This window comes from Megachile rotundata, chromosome 7 (genome assembly GCF_050947335.1).
Source record: "Megachile rotundata isolate GNS110a chromosome 7, iyMegRotu1, whole genome shotgun sequence".
Lineage (NCBI taxonomy): Eukaryota > Metazoa > Arthropoda > Insecta > Hymenoptera > Megachilidae > Megachile > Megachile rotundata.
Genome location: NC_134989.1, coordinates 5643137 through 5660264, shown reverse-complemented (window position 1 = coordinate 5660264; position 17128 = coordinate 5643137). Strand labels below are relative to the sequence as shown.

General features: G+C 33.4%; 2 protein-coding genes across 2 annotated transcripts; both read left to right on the top strand.

The window, feature by feature from the left end:
* Positions 1-7989: 7989 nt before the first annotated feature.
* On the top strand, positions 7990-11591 carry LOC105662966 (odorant receptor 43a-like). Its single transcript, XM_076533455.1, has 7 exons — positions 7990-8043; positions 8112-8226; positions 8308-8569; positions 9923-10013; positions 10085-10230; positions 10762-10894; positions 10958-11591. Exons 1-7 carry the CDS (start codon positions 7990-7992, stop codon positions 11006-11008), a joined length of 852 nt encoding a protein of 283 aa, XP_076389570.1. The 3' UTR covers positions 11009-11591.
* Positions 11592-11892: 301 nt separating this feature from the next.
* On the top strand, positions 11893-13623 carry LOC105662965 (uncharacterized). The gene is made up of 5 exons (XM_076533454.1): positions 11893-12066; positions 12184-12303; positions 12372-12486; positions 12531-12813; positions 13497-13623. Exons 1-5 carry the CDS (start codon positions 11893-11895, stop codon positions 13621-13623), a joined length of 819 nt encoding a protein of 272 aa, XP_076389569.1.
* The last annotated feature ends 3505 nt before the right edge of the window (positions 13624-17128 follow it).

Here is a 17128-nt window from a genome sequence, read left to right as displayed (position 1 = left end):
TCGTATTAAACACAGAATAAAATTACCTTTGTTACATCATTTATATAATAAAAATAACAATGTATTTGAAGCAATAAGATATTTGTTAATGAATTATTAATTATTTGTCATTTTACTAGATATAAAATGTTTCCAATCTGAATATGTGAACAACTTACACAATTTTCAAAAATAAATGCTACTATAAAAACATATCACTTCGAATAAAATCAATAATATAAAAAATTAATTTCGTTTATTGATTTTAGCATGCTTCAACAAACACTCACTTTTAATTTAACAATCAACGTGTTAATGTAACACTTGGAATTTTTTACTTTCATAGAATTCTTTAAAGATACGTGTAATCGTATCAGACACGCACACTAGTTAACACAATTAACTTTTTCGGAAAATATTCTTTGCCTTGGTATTGATTGCTACATTTGGATACATGTTTTGGTTGAATCTGGCAGCCCAATATATCATTGACAGCGCTGACAGTATCCCTCTAAAGACGTAAATGTCCTCGAATATTATGTATACCAAGTTTTTCCTGTTGATTACGTGTTGATCGCTAAGTAGTCATATTTTAATAACACACGTCTGTATAGTGTATCAGAATCTTTCTCATCCGTTAGTAATAGAGTTACCATCGTTGACACATATAGTTCGAAATTTTGTAGATATTATTGTCAAACGGTCCACGACAAATTACTAACATTTTTCTATTAACTCGCATCTTGATATGCGACTAAAAATATTAACACGTCCAATATCTCATTGTATTGATTATTTATTTTCAAAATGTTCTAAGACTTGTAATACACTCAAGCGCAAGCCATGCGTAATGCACGCCGACGAAATGTAATGCACCATTACATTGCTCTTTCTTTCAACTAACATTTTTTGAGCCGTACCAGGTTTCGTTCAATATAGCAATATACTGTTATCTATATTTACAGGTACAATACGAACTGGTATGAAACGTCAATAGCCACGCAAAAATTACTGCAGATGATTATACTAAAAAGCAACGAAAGTGTGTCACTCAACTTTTTCTCCGTCATTAGTCCGTCAATCGCAAATTTCGCAGTGGTATGTGAATACTAATTGCAATAGAAAAATCAATATCTATGTAATCAATCCTTATTTTTTAGTTTGTGAGGATATCTGAATCCTACTTTACTGTTCTGCTGTCTTTGCAGTGAATCTGTCCAACTGTTTGGCAAAGTGAAAGTGTGGAAGAAACGATTATCTGCGCAATATAGTAAGAACAATGATGTGAATTTGCTGTTGTTGTATTTTGTCGTGTGCAGTCGTTTCTTACTTGTAACCTTAAAGTTATAATATTAATTGCCTTCGTCTGTTGCTTCTATTTCGGAATTGAACCTCTTTATCTACTGCATTCTTCGTATAATTATAATATGATATAACTACATGCACTGACATCACCTTCCCCAGTCATCCTAACACTCCAAACACTTGTTTGCGCACGAACGTGTGCTCTGCTTTCGGCGAACGTAAACCGACTAACAAAAATCGCAGAATATCCTCCCTCGTAAGCTTGTATCGCAAAAAAATATAAAAATTTAACTTCGGTCAAAAAATTTTCTTCTCTTGTTTCTTCGGTTACCCTGTCACTTTTATAATGATACTATTGTACCACGACGCTTGTTATAATTATTGCCTGCCAGGTCGACGACCGACGCATAAATTTTTGAAAAGGACATGGAGGAGGTTAATGTAGAAGGCCAAATGTATGATGCAGACATCGCTGATTAAAGGTATATAACAAATTTCTCATGCTGAATGGCAATCAAAACTTTAAACGCGATTTTCTCATAATCACTTTATTTGAACTGGACGAATACATAACTCGAAAAGATGTTAACTAATCAACTTGAAATTTTGTGGAGAGGTGCAAAATAACATAACTCAGTGAACATCGTACGGGTTTTTTTTATTAATTAACTACTTAACTTTTTATTAACAATAATGCTAAATTTTCTGTCGTTTTTCCAAATTTTTCTTCATATCTACACTAAATTAACAATTATTAACATTTTTAAATTTCCGTACGATATTTCATAGGTTTTGGTATATAATACGAAAAAATCTTAATTGAAAGAATTCGTGCCTTCAGGAAGTGTACAGCAGAGAGGTTTGTTTGGTAGTTGGAAATAGTTGGTGGCAGTTTATGTAATATCAAATTCTAATAATTTTGTCTACCGGTGAAACAACAAACGACATGTAATATTATACAATTGTCAAAAACGTAACAAACGGTCGCACAAAAAGGAGTTACTGTCTTCGAAAACAAATCTGAACATTTTATGCCGTAAAAAGCAGAACAAAATTGTATATGTAATAATCATTGTTAAATTGCAATAAACCAGAAATTCCGAAAACGCGTATCCCCATTTTGATCCATATTTTACGAATACAGATTTACATAAATATCGAACTGCATATAAAATAAAAAATTAAATAAAAAGTCGAATTTTTAAAAATATTATTTAGACAAACAATTTCTCCCGAAATTTTCGTAATTAACTAAATTTCTTGAAAATACACGATTTAAAGCAAATGGAACCCTCCTATACCTTCTAGTTCTCGAGATATTTAAAGAAATGTACATTCAACCTCCGCCTTTGAGGACTATTTTCAACCCCCAACATGAATGTCAGCAGATACAAAAAATACGTGTCAAATAATATTCCGAAAGCTACCAAATATGTAAATTTTATTAAAATCCGTACATGACACCTTAGTGTTGTCCCTTGTATGTAAACTAATACACTACTACTGATGCTTTACTGCTTCTGAACACGCGCTCTCCCTTCCTCGAAAGCAAATGTCACTAGTGACTATTGGTAAAAATCTTCCCTCGTAGACTCACATTTCGTTGAAGTATAGAAGACTAATATTATTCGGCGGATGAAAAACGACTGAGTACAACCTGAACAGTATCCTCCCTCATAACCTCGTATTGCATAAAAATATAAATATCTAACTTTGATCAGAAAATTTTCTTCTCTCGCCGTTTCTTTTACCCCATCATTTTCTTAATAATACTACTGTAATATTAAGCGGCAGCTGCTGATCGCCATACTCGCACCCTATCTTCACATGAATAAGTAATTCCACAGTCGCGAAACCTGTCAATCACCCAGTTGCATCGAAAGAATTTTTCTGATATTTCGCTTGAAAATCTTTCTAAAAGGTAATATTTGAGAAGGGTGAGGTGAAATGTAGAGTAAATAGATGACTCGGAGATCAGTACAGTTTAAGCCACTGCACGCAATGGCAGGAATGAATAGCTATTACAAATGGTGTATGTTCTTTCTGTCGGTGATAGGACTTTGTCCATACAGCAACAAGAAATTTCGACTCCTGCAAAATGGCATTATAAGCCTCACTACTTGGGGATGCGTAATTTCTCAGGTTTGGATTATTAGGCTTCCTATATGTATTAACTGATAAATTTATAAAACTAATTGATACATTTTCTGAATATCTTTACATTTTTTGACCAACACTTAATAATATTAATAAATTTTTAAGTTTCTAGCTGTCTTCATTGTGGAGACAAGTCTATTTCGCCTATTAAGGATAACTGCGTTTATATCAATGGCAATGGTCGCACTTACAAAATATCACGTAACATGGTATATGCTCGATGACGTAAGTCGCGTATAGAAATTGAATTCATGTTTGTATAACATTTATATAAATATTATTGTAAAATCCAGGTAAAAGCATTTCTAGATCAGATCAGGCGCGAATGGAAGACGAATAATGACGAGATACTTCGAATTATGCAGGTCCACGCCTTTCACGGAAAACGTCTTGTAATAGGTTTTGCAGGTGAGAAAAATCTTGAATAGTTTGAATTTCGGATAATGATTCATTTTCCAAATTTTTCAAATGATTATTCTCATCATTCTGTACCATCCATTTCGCTTTTCTGACAATGCTCTTATCTATCATTCTTAGTCTTTTCTTCGAAAAAGCCGTTCTTGCAGAATTATCTGCATCATATCTTCCGCGAAATTGCAGTGGACGCACAATATGTTTTACAGGCTCTGCTTATCCTGCAGTGTGTACGGTGGTACTATACCACATTTCTCCTATTATTTTGGATAAAATTTTACCACTAAATGAATCTCGTCCAGCAAAATATCTAATAACTGCAGAATTCTTTTTCAACAAAGAACAACATCGAATTATCAACACTTCTTTGCTAAATTTTGGTATGATAACTGACGTAACTGTACTTGTTGGGATGGAATCGCTTATAATCATGATCAGCTCGCATATCGCCGGATTATTTGAAGTTGCTAGGTAAGTTTGTATCTCGAATAAATAATATCATGTTATTCATAAAATTCACGCCTAACCTACATCGAATGAAACGAAGATCTTGAAAAATATTAAAGTACTCTTCAAATGTCAGATGAATGATTTTACTGTGTGAATCAATCGTTTTTAATCATATTTAGGTTTCTTCATCCCCAAAAGAATTATAGCTAGCCTTCCAAACCTTTCAAAAAATTATGCATTATTAACACAATAGAAAAGTCTAACCGTGCAACGTAAGCTTATATAGAATAAAATGATTTACAACCTATCGAATATTTCCAAAGCAATTTCTAGACGATACTCAACTTTCACAAGCAGAAAGAGGAGTAGAATACATACACAATTTTTTGGAAGAGGTGGTACAGTTTGTTTCCTTATCACGTACATTTTTCTTATTTACTCATTTTCGTAAGCGTTAGTGTTTTTTGAACATTTCCTCATGCAACTAATAAAACAAGTCAGCTGGATTGTCCTTATTCGGACTCTGTATGCTTAAATAAATTAGTCCTACATTCTCATCATTCTGTACCATCCATTCCGCCTTTCTGACAATGCTCTTATCTATCATTCTTAGTCATTTCTTCGAAAAAGCAGTTCTTGTAGAATCATCTGCATCATATCTTCCGCGAAATTGCAGACATAGTGAAAGTATCAAATATATAATTACCGGTACTACAATACATCGAATGGCACTTCAGTAAGTATTTTATATGTATGTATGAAACGTATGTATTAACAAATTTCGGCCCACGATAATTTTAAGCTATAAACCAGGGATTTCCGTCACCTTTCTGCATTGACGTTTTTGCAAAGGATGGTCTTCCTTGACATCATTGCATTTGTTTCTATAATAAACATTATACAGCAAAATCACAGTACAAACAATTGCTGAAATGTTACTCAAAATTTAACGTTTAAACAATGAATACTTATCAGTTTTTCGGATATCAAATTAATTTTGCATCCATCCTATTATTTTAGTTACGTTTTAACATGTTTGAGCGATTTACACTTTACATTCCACTTCTTGAATACAAAATTATATGTATCTTATGATTTGTTACTAACTACGTGAGATAGTCTTATATGTGTGAATAAACAATTAATTATTAATTGCATTAATAAATTGTATCTGCAATCAATGTAGTATCAATCTAAAGGGTGATTATGCATAAGGCGTAGGAAAACCCCGCGGTGACTTCTGGCTAAAAATACGCGTTTTCTGTAATCACCGTAATATGTTACTTAACTGATTAAGTATGTCTTTGAAGATTTGTACGTGATCTAAACAACCACTGCAATGTATTGTACGGTTCCGCCGTTATATTTGGTGTGATTGCCTTAAGCTCTCATTTCTTCTGCGTGAGTAATTCATTCTTTCTTTTTCAAAGATATCCTGAATAAGAATTTACAAAATGTTCTGTTTGTTAAAGCTGTCTCAAACGGTATTTCGAGCAGCAGATAGTAGAGAGACAATCTTGTCCGTGTGTCTAATCAATTCTACATTGGGATACATGTTTTGGATAAACTTTACATTTCAACACATGATCAGCAGCTCTGAAAGTATCCCACTAACAACGTAAATATATTCGAATATTATTTGCACAAAATCTTTCTACCTAGTTTTTAATATGTTGATCGTCACTTACTCATATGCTCATTATGAACGGCTTTATGTTTGCATTGGTTAAAATATGTAATGTCGACAGGGGAATTAGCGACATATATTTCATCGGAAATACGGTACACATTTTTTTACGTAATTTCAACTAACGTGACATGAATTTACGAAGTTTGAGAACATGCAAATATTTGTAACATTACAATTCCTTTGTAGTTCTCTAAATTTTGTTTTCATTGAATTTTCCCATTATTATCGGAGTTTTTATTTTCGTTGTTGACATTGTTGTTATATTCGTGTAAATCATTCCATTTACTTGCACTGTTTAAGAGATTGTGTCATCATGTATTACGCCATGTTAGAGTGGCACACTCTTTAACTGTCCGTCTCGAGATCTGACTTAAAATCATCATGTACTATAAAAGGAATTTCATTTAACTGATACTTTTCAAATCGTACCGGTTTTCTCAATGTATCGTTGTCTATAATTGCAGGTACAACACCAACTGGTACGAAACGTCTACACGAACGCAGAAATTGTTACATCTGATCATATTAAATGGCAACAAAGATTTGTCATTCACGTTTCTAAGAGTCTATGCACCATCGATCGAAGGCTTCGCAGTGGTATGCTTAATACATATTATAACTCCGCGAAACAATATTTCATGTCCAATCTTCATTTTTCAGCTTTTAAAGGCATCGGTATCCTACTTTACTGTTCTACTATCTTTACAGTAAACCGTCTGATTACTTGATAAAACAAATATATGAATCAGTTGTTCTTCTAATTTGCGGTGCGTCATAATTTTTCATTTGCAACGTTAATGTTTATTCTATACCTACTAAAATTTAATTAACGAATCTTATTAACCAAGTCAACTGCGTTCCACCTTTGCTTTCATTGCTTACAACTGAACCTTATTGTATTAACTGATGGTATTATAATTATAATATTATATAAATTCGTACACTTACATCGTCTTCACCAGTCTTCGTAACACATCACACAAAACACTTGTATGCGTACGAACCTGTCCTCTGTCTTCGGAGGACGTAAACCCACTAAGGATAATCGAAGAAAATCTTCCCTCGTAAGTTCGTATTGCATAATCTTTATTCCTTTGTTAAAAATATATTTGTTGTTAAGTGACTGTTAAATAAACTGACTTTTTTCATTCACACCCACCCACGTCCTTACTGCTATATTAGAAGTAGAATTACAATACAACATAAATTGAAGTGTTTGCATCGTGTTCACCGGCCACCTAAACATATCACCGCTAACTACACACTGTTATAATACAAGCTCTTTCTTCGGCGTATGCAAACTGACTGAGATCATTCGAACAGTATCCTCCCTCGAAAACTTGTATTGCATAGAAATAGAAATATTTAATTTGGCTCAGAAAATTTTCTTCTCTCGATTTTTCTTCACCCTATCATTTTCTTAATGGTATTACTACACCACCACGCTACAGATACCGATCGTGTTACTCGCACCCTACCTTTATATGAATAAGTAATTTCACAGTCGTGCAACCTGTCAATCATTCTCCTGCATCTAAAGAATTTTTGTTATATTTCACTTGAAAATCTTCCGAAGAGATAATATTTGAGAAGGGTAAGGTGAAATGGAGAGTAGATAGATGACTCGGAGATCAGTACAGTTTAAGCCACTGCACGCAATGGCAGGAATGAATAGCTATTACAAATGGTGTATGTTCTTTCTGTCGGTGATAGGACTTTGTCCATACAGCAACAAGAAATTTCGACTCCTGCAAAATGGCATCATAAGCCTCACTACTTGGGGATGCGTAATTTCCCAGGTTTGGATTATTAGACTTACTATAGGTATTAATTGATATATTTATAAAACTAATTGATACGTTGTTAAACTTTCCCCAATATCTTGACATTTTTCGAACAAAACTTGACAATATTAATATCTTTTTAAGTTTGTAGCTTTCTTCATTGTGGAGAGAAGTCTGTTTCGTCTATTAAGGATAACATCATTTATATCAATGGCAATGGTCGCACTTACAAAATATCACATAACATGGTATATGATCGAGGACGTAAGTCGCATATAGAAATTGAATTCATGTTTACATAACATTTAATTTACATAACACTTAAAATTCAGGTGAAAGCGTTTCTAGATCAGATCAGGCGTGAATGGGAGACAAATGATGACGAGATACTGCGAATAATGCAGATCCACGCCTTTCACGGAAAACGTCTAGTAATAATTTTTGCAGGTGAGGAAAATCTTGAATATTTTGAAACTCGGAAAATGGATGTAATGTACGGATTCCGTGGATGTAATGTACGTTTTACAGGTTTTGCTTACCCTTCAGTATGTATGGTGGTACTATACCATATTTCTCCTATTATTTTGGATAAAATTTTACCACTAAATGAGTCTCGTTCAATAAAGTATCTAATAAGTGCAGAATTCTTTATCAACAAAGAACAACATCAAATTATCAGTATTTGTTTGCTACATTTTTTTATTATAATTGACGCAACTGTATTTGTTGGGACGGAATCGCTTATGATCATGATCAGCTCGCATATCGCTGGATTATTTGAGGTTGCTAGGTAAGTTCGTATCTCGAATAAATAATATCATGTTATTCATAAAATTCACGCCTAACCTACATCGAATGAAACGAAGATCTTGAAAAATATTAAAGTACTCTTCAAATGTCAGATGAATGATTTTACTGTGTGAATCAATCGTTTTTAATCATATTTAGGTCTCATCATCCCCAAAAGAATTATATCTAGCTTTCCAAACCTTTCTAAAAATTATGTGTTATTAACGTAATAGAAAAGTCTAATTGTGCGCCGTAAGCGTATACATATAGGATATAAATATTTACAACCTATCGAATGTTTCCAAAGCAGTTTCTAGACGATACTCAACTTTCACAAGAGGGAAGTGTAGTAGAATCCATACACAATTTTTTGGAAGAGGTGGTACATTTTGTTTCATTATCACATACATTTTTTTATTTACTCATTTTCGTAAGTGTTAGTGTGTTTTGAACATTTCTTCATGCAACTAATAAAACGAGTAAGCTGGATTGTCCTGATTCGGACTCTGTATGCTTAAATAAATTAGTCCTACATTCTCATCATTCTGTGCCATCCATTCCGCCTTTCTGACAATGCTCTCATCTATCATTCTTAGTCTTTTCTTCGAAAAAGCCGTTCTTGCAGAATCATCTGCACCATATCTACCGCGAAATTGCAGAAATAATGAAACTATCAATTACATAGTTACCGGTACTACAGTACATCGAATGGCACTTCAGTAAGTATATTCTTTATATGTATATATACTAACCAATTTCGCTCTACGATAATTTTAATGTTTAAACCAGGGTTTTTTGACTTCATTTTGCATTAACGTTTACAAAGGGGGGCCTTCATTAATATTACTACATTTTTTCTAGAACAAAAATTATACAGCAAAATCACAATACAAACAATTGCCCAAAAGTTACTTACAAATAATAATTAAACAATGAATATTAATAAGATTTTTGGACACCGAATTAGTTTTACATCTTTCCTATTATTTTAGTTACGTTTTATTATGTTCCAGCGACTTACTCTCTACATTCCACTTCTTGAATACAAAATATGTGTATTTGAAAGAAAAATTGTTAGTTATCATTACTTATACAATGATTTTAGTATATTTTTTCCGCACAGATGTATATTGTATGATTTGGTATTAATTACAAGCGATAGTTCTATAAGTACGAATAAACAATTAATTATTAATTGCATTAATAAATTTTATCTGCAATCAATGTGAAGTATCATCTAAAGGATGATAATGCATAAAGCGTAGGAAAACCCCGCGGTGACCTCTAGCCAAAACTACGCGTTTTCTGTATTCACCGCAATATTTTACTTAACTGATTAAGTATGTCTTTGAAGATTTGTACGGGATCTAAACAACCTCTGTAATATGTCGTACGGTCCCGCCATTATATTTGGTGTGATTGCCTTAAGCTCTCATTTCTTCTGCGTGAGTAATTCATTCTTTCTTTTTCAAAGATATCCTGAATAAGAATTTATAAAATGTTCTGTTTGTTAAAGCTGTCTCAAACGGTATTTCGACCAGCAGATAGTAGAGACACAATCCTATCCGTGTTTCTAATCAATTCTACATTGGGATACATGTTTTGTATAAACTTTGCAGCTGGAAACATGATCAGCACGGCTGAAAGTATTCCTCTAACAACGTAAATGTATTCGAATGTTATTTGTACAAAATCTTTCTTGCTAGTTTTCAATATGTTTATCGTCACTTACTCATATGCTCATTATGAACGGCTTTATGTTTGCATTGGTTAAAATACGTAATGTCGACAGGGGAATTAGCGACATATATTTCATCGAAAATACGGTACATATTTTTTACGTAATTGCAACTAACATGACATGGATTTACAAAAATTGAGAACGTGCAAATATTTGTGACATTACAATTTCTTTGTAGTTCTCCAAATTCGGTTTTCATTGAATTTTCCCATTATTATCGGAGTTTTTTATTTTCGTTGTTCACATTGATGTTATATTCGTTTAAGGCATGCCACTTACTTGCACTGTTCAAAAGATCGTGTCATCGTGTATTACGCCATGTTAGAGTGGCACAATCTTTAGTGGTCTGTCTTGAGATCTGACTTAACATGTTACTGTACTATAAAAGAAATTTCATTTGACACATGTCAAATCGTACTGGCCTCTCAATGTATCGTTGTCTATAATTGCAGGTACAATACCAACTGGTACGAAACGTCTATACCAACGCAGAAATTGTTGCAGCTGATCATATTGAATAGTAACAGAGGTTTTAAGTTCAGTATCCTAAGTGTTTATGTTCCGTCGGTCGAAGGCTTTGCAATGGTATGCTCAATACATATTACAACTCCGAAAAACAATATTTCATGTTGAATCTTCGTTTTTCAGCTTTTAAAGGCATCGGTATCCTACTTTACTGTTCTACTATCTTTACAGTAAACCTTCTGATTACTTGATAAAACAAAAATATGAATTAGTTGTTCTTCTATTTTGTGGTGCATCATTATTTTTCATTTGCAACCTTAATGTTTATTATATACCTACTAAAATTTAATTAACGAATCTTATTAACCAAGTCATCTGCGTTTCTCCTTTGTTTCCATTGCTTTTAACTGAACCCCCTTATCTTAACTGTTCGTAGTGTAATTGTCATATAATATGAATGCCTGCACTTACATCACCTTCTCCAGTCTTCGTAAGACATCACACAAACCACTTGTCTGCGTATGAACCTGTGCTCTGCTTTCGGAGGACATGAACCAACGGAGGGTAATCGAAGAGTATCTTCAGTCGCAAGTTCGTATTGCATAATCTTTGTTCGTTTGTTAAAAATATAATTTTTGTTAAGTGACTGTTAAGTAAACTGACTTTTTTCATCTACACCCACCCACGTCCTTGCTGCTATATTAGAAGTACAATTACAATGCAACATAAATTGCAGTGTTTGCATCGTGTTCACCGGCCACCCTAACATATCACAGCCAACTAAAAACTGTTATAAAACAAACTTTTTCTTCGGTGGATGCAAACTGACTGAGATCAATCGAACAGTATCCTCCCACGTAAGCTCATATTGCATAGTAATATAAATATTTAACTTTGCTCAGAAAACTTTTTTCTCCCGCTGTTTCTTTTATCCTATCATTTTTTTAATGATTTTATTGCATCACCACGCTACAGCTACCATGCACCCTACCTACGTATGAAGAAGTAATTCCACAATCGTGCAATCTGTCAATCACTTTGTTGCATCCAAAGAATTTTTGTCATATTTTACTGAAAAGTCCTTCGAAGAGGTAGTATTTGCGGAAGAATGAAGTGTAATGGAGGGTGCATTGATATATTGGAGATCAAAAGCATTTGATCCACCGGACGCGATGGCAGAAATGAATAGCTATTACAAGTGGTGCATGTTCTTAATGCCGATAATGGGACTTTGGCCGCACAGCACAAAAAATTTCGGCTCTTACATAATGGCATCATCAGCTTCGTTACTTGTTGATCTGTAGTTTCCCAGGTATAGGTTATCAAAATTTATTTCATTATTTGGTACGTTTATGAAAATTTTCTGACATTTTTCGACCTACATTTAACAAACTTAATGTCTTTCTTAGTTTGCAGTTTTCTTCATTGCAGACAGAAGTCTGTTTCAGCAACTTAGAGATATATCAATTGCAGCAATGACAATAGTCGTGTTTACAAAATACCACACATTCTGGTATCACATCAACGACGTAAGTCACATAATGGGATTGAATTCACGTTTACGAAACATTCATATAAATATTATTATCAAATCCAGTTAAAAGCATTTCTAGATGAAGTCAGACTAGATTGGGAGACGAATAACGTCGAGGTACTTCGAATTATGCAGATCCACGCGTTTCATGGAAAACGTCTCGTAATATATTTTGCAGGTAAGTATAATCTTAAAAAGTTTGTAATTTCGATATTGTTTCAGCTTATTTAAAATGTGTTACAGCATTCTTTTATCCAGGAATGTTTATATTAATACTATACCATATTTCACCCATTATTTTGGATATAATTGTGCCCTTAAATGAATCTCGCCCACTTGAGTTTCCAATTCACATCGAATTCTTCATTGAAAAAAAACAACATCCTATTTTGAACATCAGTCTGGTTTATCTAGCGATAATCATGGATATAACCATACTGGTTGGAACAGAATCAATCATGATTATGTTCAGCTTGCATGTCGCTGGTTCATTTGGTATTGCAAGGTTAGCCTGAAATATGTATACTGTCTTATTATCCATAAAATGCACGTACTTCTAAATAGATTCAAACAAAGATTTTTTCAAGTATACGAGAATGTTTGTAGCGAGAGTGTGTTCACTTTTAATAATTGTATCTCTTATTCTGCAACGAATTAGACCACGTTGTTCAATCCATTCCAAAAATTGTATCGATTACTTCTTTTCTCGGTTACCCATTCACTAAAACTTCAAATTGTGCGTTCGCAATTATTTAATGTAAATGAAAATAAGAATGCATACAGGGTATCCACGCCTAAGTGTAACAGCCGATATTTCATGAACTATTAATGACACGAAAAACTTTTTATATAGAAATTGCAGGGTAAAAGCGGCTATATGTTTTAGCGTAAACAACATTTTTTAATGTTATTAATGGAAAAGATATGATGGTGAAGCTTCGTTTTTTACATGCAACTATTTTTTTTTCGATCAGTCGATAATACTTTTCAAGACGAATTCATTAAGATTTAATGTATTTACCTGATTTTTATTAGTTTTCGAGATATATCGCTTAGGAATTTACTAGTTTTCATTGTTAGGCGTGGACACCCTGTATGGCTATATCAAGTGATTTTAAATTCTCATCTGTACTTAACCTGTACTATCTATAGCACATTTTTTAAAATGTTCACATCTTCCATTCTCAGTTATTATTTCAAAACAGCCGTCCTTGCGGAATCCGTAGCATCGCTTCATCCACGAAACAATACAAATAACGAAACTATTAGTTACATAGCTACTGGTGTATTTTTTCATCGACGGGCTATTCAGTAAGCACTTACTAATAGGTTGGCCTACTACACTTTTAAAGTCTGCATTTCATGTATTCAGCACGATATTCCGCGTAATTAATATGTTTATCCTTGAAGGAATTTATATGAGGGAAGCGAAAAAAGTAAAGTGTCATACAGTATCCTCACCATACTGGGTATGATTGTTATGAGCATTAGTTTGTTTTGCGTGAGTAATTTATGCACAGTTTATCAATTGACATAAACATTATTCTCTTGCCTAAAAACAAACGTAATATAATTTTCAAATTATTTTGTGTGTTCAAGCTTTCTGTGACAGTGCTTCAGTTATCAGATATCAGGGAGACTTTATTCTCTGCCGTGGTACTGACTGCTTCACTTGGATACTTCTTTTGGTTAAACGTTGCAGTCGAATACATGATTGACAGCGCTAGCAGCATCTCTCTAACAACGTAAATGTCTTGGAATATTATGTGTACTAAACTTTTCCTGCTGACTTTTAACGTGTTGATCGCTAAGTAGTTGTTGAGTGTAGAAATGCAAAAATCCTAAATTTAGTTTAATCGTTGGCATTATTTTCGTAGTTTTGTGTTGTTTTAATTATTTGTTATAATAAGAAAAGCAATTTTAGTTTGTCATGCATTTATACACATCTTTGCATATTTTTAAGTTCAAAAAGACATGTAAGGGAGCAAATGAAGATCTGAGAGAAAGGTAGAGTATTGGAAAATTCGCGTTTAATTGGCAACCTGGACGGTAATCTCTTTGCATGCACAGGGACGCTTTTGCGAACCTGGGGCCGTTCAGGCCGTGGCTAGGGAGGACGTTCATGACGGACCCCTGAGGCCTCCATCGACCCCGATTTGGACTATGGTTGCATCTGGTGAGGTTCCGCGGACCCATGTTTAAAATTACCCATGTAATTTTTCCGAGACGTTCAGGCTGGTCCTAAGAATAACTTGGGGTGGGAGGCTTCTCCTCCCCCCGAGTTGGGCGCCTTCAGCGCAAATCGGTTGGCGGGTGGTGGCGCCGTTTATGCGTCGGGTCCCATCACCCTTCAAAGCCGTAGAGGGTGGGCATCACCGAGGGGTTTTAGTGAGTAAGAATCTCACACTGCCCCCGCTCTTCCTCCGGGGTGTGGGGGGGTCTATGAAGATTTCCCCTCGTATAAAAAAAAAAAAAATGGTCCTAAGAATAAAGCCGGCAGGTATTCGCAAATGTGTAGGCCGGAGTGGGGGAAGGGCCACGTGATAACGTGTGGTTCGAGCCGCTACGGCTTATCAGTTGCGAGCACTCTTTCGTAGACCGTCCTTTCGGTCGGTTGTTCATTGCGCTCCACGTTACAAATTGTCACTTAGAATTTAGCTATTATATATTTCGTTAATAATATAAAGCCATTCCTTTTGAGTTGAATTAAATGTTACATTGAAATTTGTTTTGCAATTTTGTTCTTTATTTGTTATAAATAATTCGATTTTGTTTCGCAATACATAATAATTAATTCCTTGCCTTCGTTATTTGTTTTTTGTTATTTATATCCCTAACAGTAGCCATATTATAGTAATACACGTCTTTACATTTAAATGTGGCACTATTTTTACCAAAATCTCTCTGATCCACTAATAACTAGTTAGAGTTGCAGACAAATTTATTTCGAGGATTTGTAGATATTGCTGTTTAACATTGCAGAACAAATTGTTGATATGTTTCTATAAACCCGTATCTTGATATGTAACTGAAAATATTAATGAACTGTATTGAAGTGTATTTTTTTTAACTAACACCCTTTTAGTCGTACCAGATTTCATTCAACATAGCAATATGTCTTTGTTTTTATTCACAGGTATAGTTCCGACTGGTACGAAACGTCTGTAGCAACGCAAAAATTATTGCAGATTATTATACTGAAAAGCAACAAAAGCGTCTCATTCAACTTTTTCTCCGTCATTAGTCCGTCAATCGCAAATTTCGCAGTGGTATGTCAGTACTATCGTCTCCTAAAAATAATATTCTCTATTGAATCTTTATTTTTCAGCTTTTAAAAGCGGCAGTATCCTACTTTACTGTGTTGCTGTCATTACAGTGACTCTACTTGTTGTATGATAAAATAAAAATGGTATTTGTAAATTTACTTGCATCCGTCTTTGACATGGATAAATAATCCCAAAATTATTGAGCCTGATAATCAATTTGCTGCGGCCAAAAATTACTACTCCTTATTTTGTAAAGAAGTCAAATTAGGAGGTTTTGAATTTTTTCAAAAAAAAAAATAGAAAATACAGTGTAAGTAATCAAATTATTCTTTGATTAAAAAATGAATACGAATATTTCCGATAATAGTATCCAATAATAATATTAATAATAAAGAGTATTTTGTTTTAATTAGGATAGTAATAATATTTTATTATGCGCAAATATTTAACAGTTTATAGTAGCAGCAAGTTAAAATATATTCTTGTAATTAAAAATAAATAATTGGAAATAAATATATCACGCAAATAATTAACAGAAAGGAATTATCTATACCATTAAATTTCTAATCTCAAATTGTTTATCGTTTCATTCCAATAAAATAATGTAAATAAAAAAATTATTTGGAAATATCTTACTGGTATTAAACACAGAATAAAATTATCTTTGTCACATCACTTATATAATAAAAATAACAATATATTTGAAACAATAAGTTATTTGTTAATGAATTGTTAATTATTTGTCATTTTACTAGATATAAAATTTTCCCAATCTGAATATGTGAAAAACTTACAATATTTTCAAAACTATGGTGCTACTATTAAAACGCCTCGAATAAAACAAATAATATAAAAAATTAATTGTGGTTATTGATTTTAGCATGCTTCGTGTACTCACTTTTAATGTAACAATCAACGTGTTAATGTAACACTTGGAATTTTTGACTTTCAAATTCTTCACATTATCATAGTGAAATGTGTAATCGTATCAGACACGCACACTAATTAACACAATTAACTTTTTCAGAAAATTTTCTTCTACCGTTTCTTTTATCCTGTTGTTTTCTTAATATGTAACACTATTATACCACCACGCTACAGTTACTAACCATGTTACTCGTATCCTACTTTCCTATGTATGTTAGATAATTTTCTAAAAGGTGATCAGTTCTCGATTTAGGTGCAGGGGTAAGTGCCACGTATCACAACAAATATGTATTGTCATCGTGACAGTTAACGTATTAATACATATAACATTCCTCACTCTCGAATTACAAGTCTTTCTTACGTTCAGGAAATTAAAATATATTAGACACACTAATGAGCATAATTACGATTTCGATATGTTTCATAACAGATACCTATTGCCGCCGTAGCAGTCAACGCGTAAACACAACGGTTCACTAGAATTTTACATTTTTGACACCATAAAGGTTGCACATCCTCAAACACTGCTATATATTAAAATACAGATACTTGCACTGATAAAGAATATTCAAAATCCAGTGAATTGCAATAAAAAAGCGGCAGCGACGCACAGTACGTTCTTTCCCT

Bases quoted from the DNA above. Each gene is read 5' to 3' on its own strand.
- LOC105662966 (XM_076533455.1), top strand. From the start codon at position 7,990: ATGGCAATGGTCGCACTTACAAAATATCACATAACATGGTATATGATC. The intron at 8,044-8,111 runs GTAAGTCGCATA...CTTAAAATTCAG, and splicing joins CATGGTATATGATCGAGGAC to GTGAAAGCGTTTCTAGATCA. The intron at 10,231-10,761 runs GTAAATGTATTC...CTATAATTGCAG, and splicing joins GAAAGTATTCCTCTAACAAC to GTACAATACCAACTGGTACG.
- LOC105662965 (XM_076533454.1), top strand. From the start codon at position 11,893: ATGGAGGGTGCATTGATATATTGGAGATCAAAAGCATTTGATCCACCG. The intron at 12,067-12,183 runs GTTGATCTGTAG...TGTCTTTCTTAG, and splicing joins CATCATCAGCTTCGTTACTT to TTTGCAGTTTTCTTCATTGC. The intron at 12,814-13,496 runs GTTAGCCTGAAA...TTCCATTCTCAG, and splicing joins GGTTCATTTGGTATTGCAAG to TTATTATTTCAAAACAGCCG.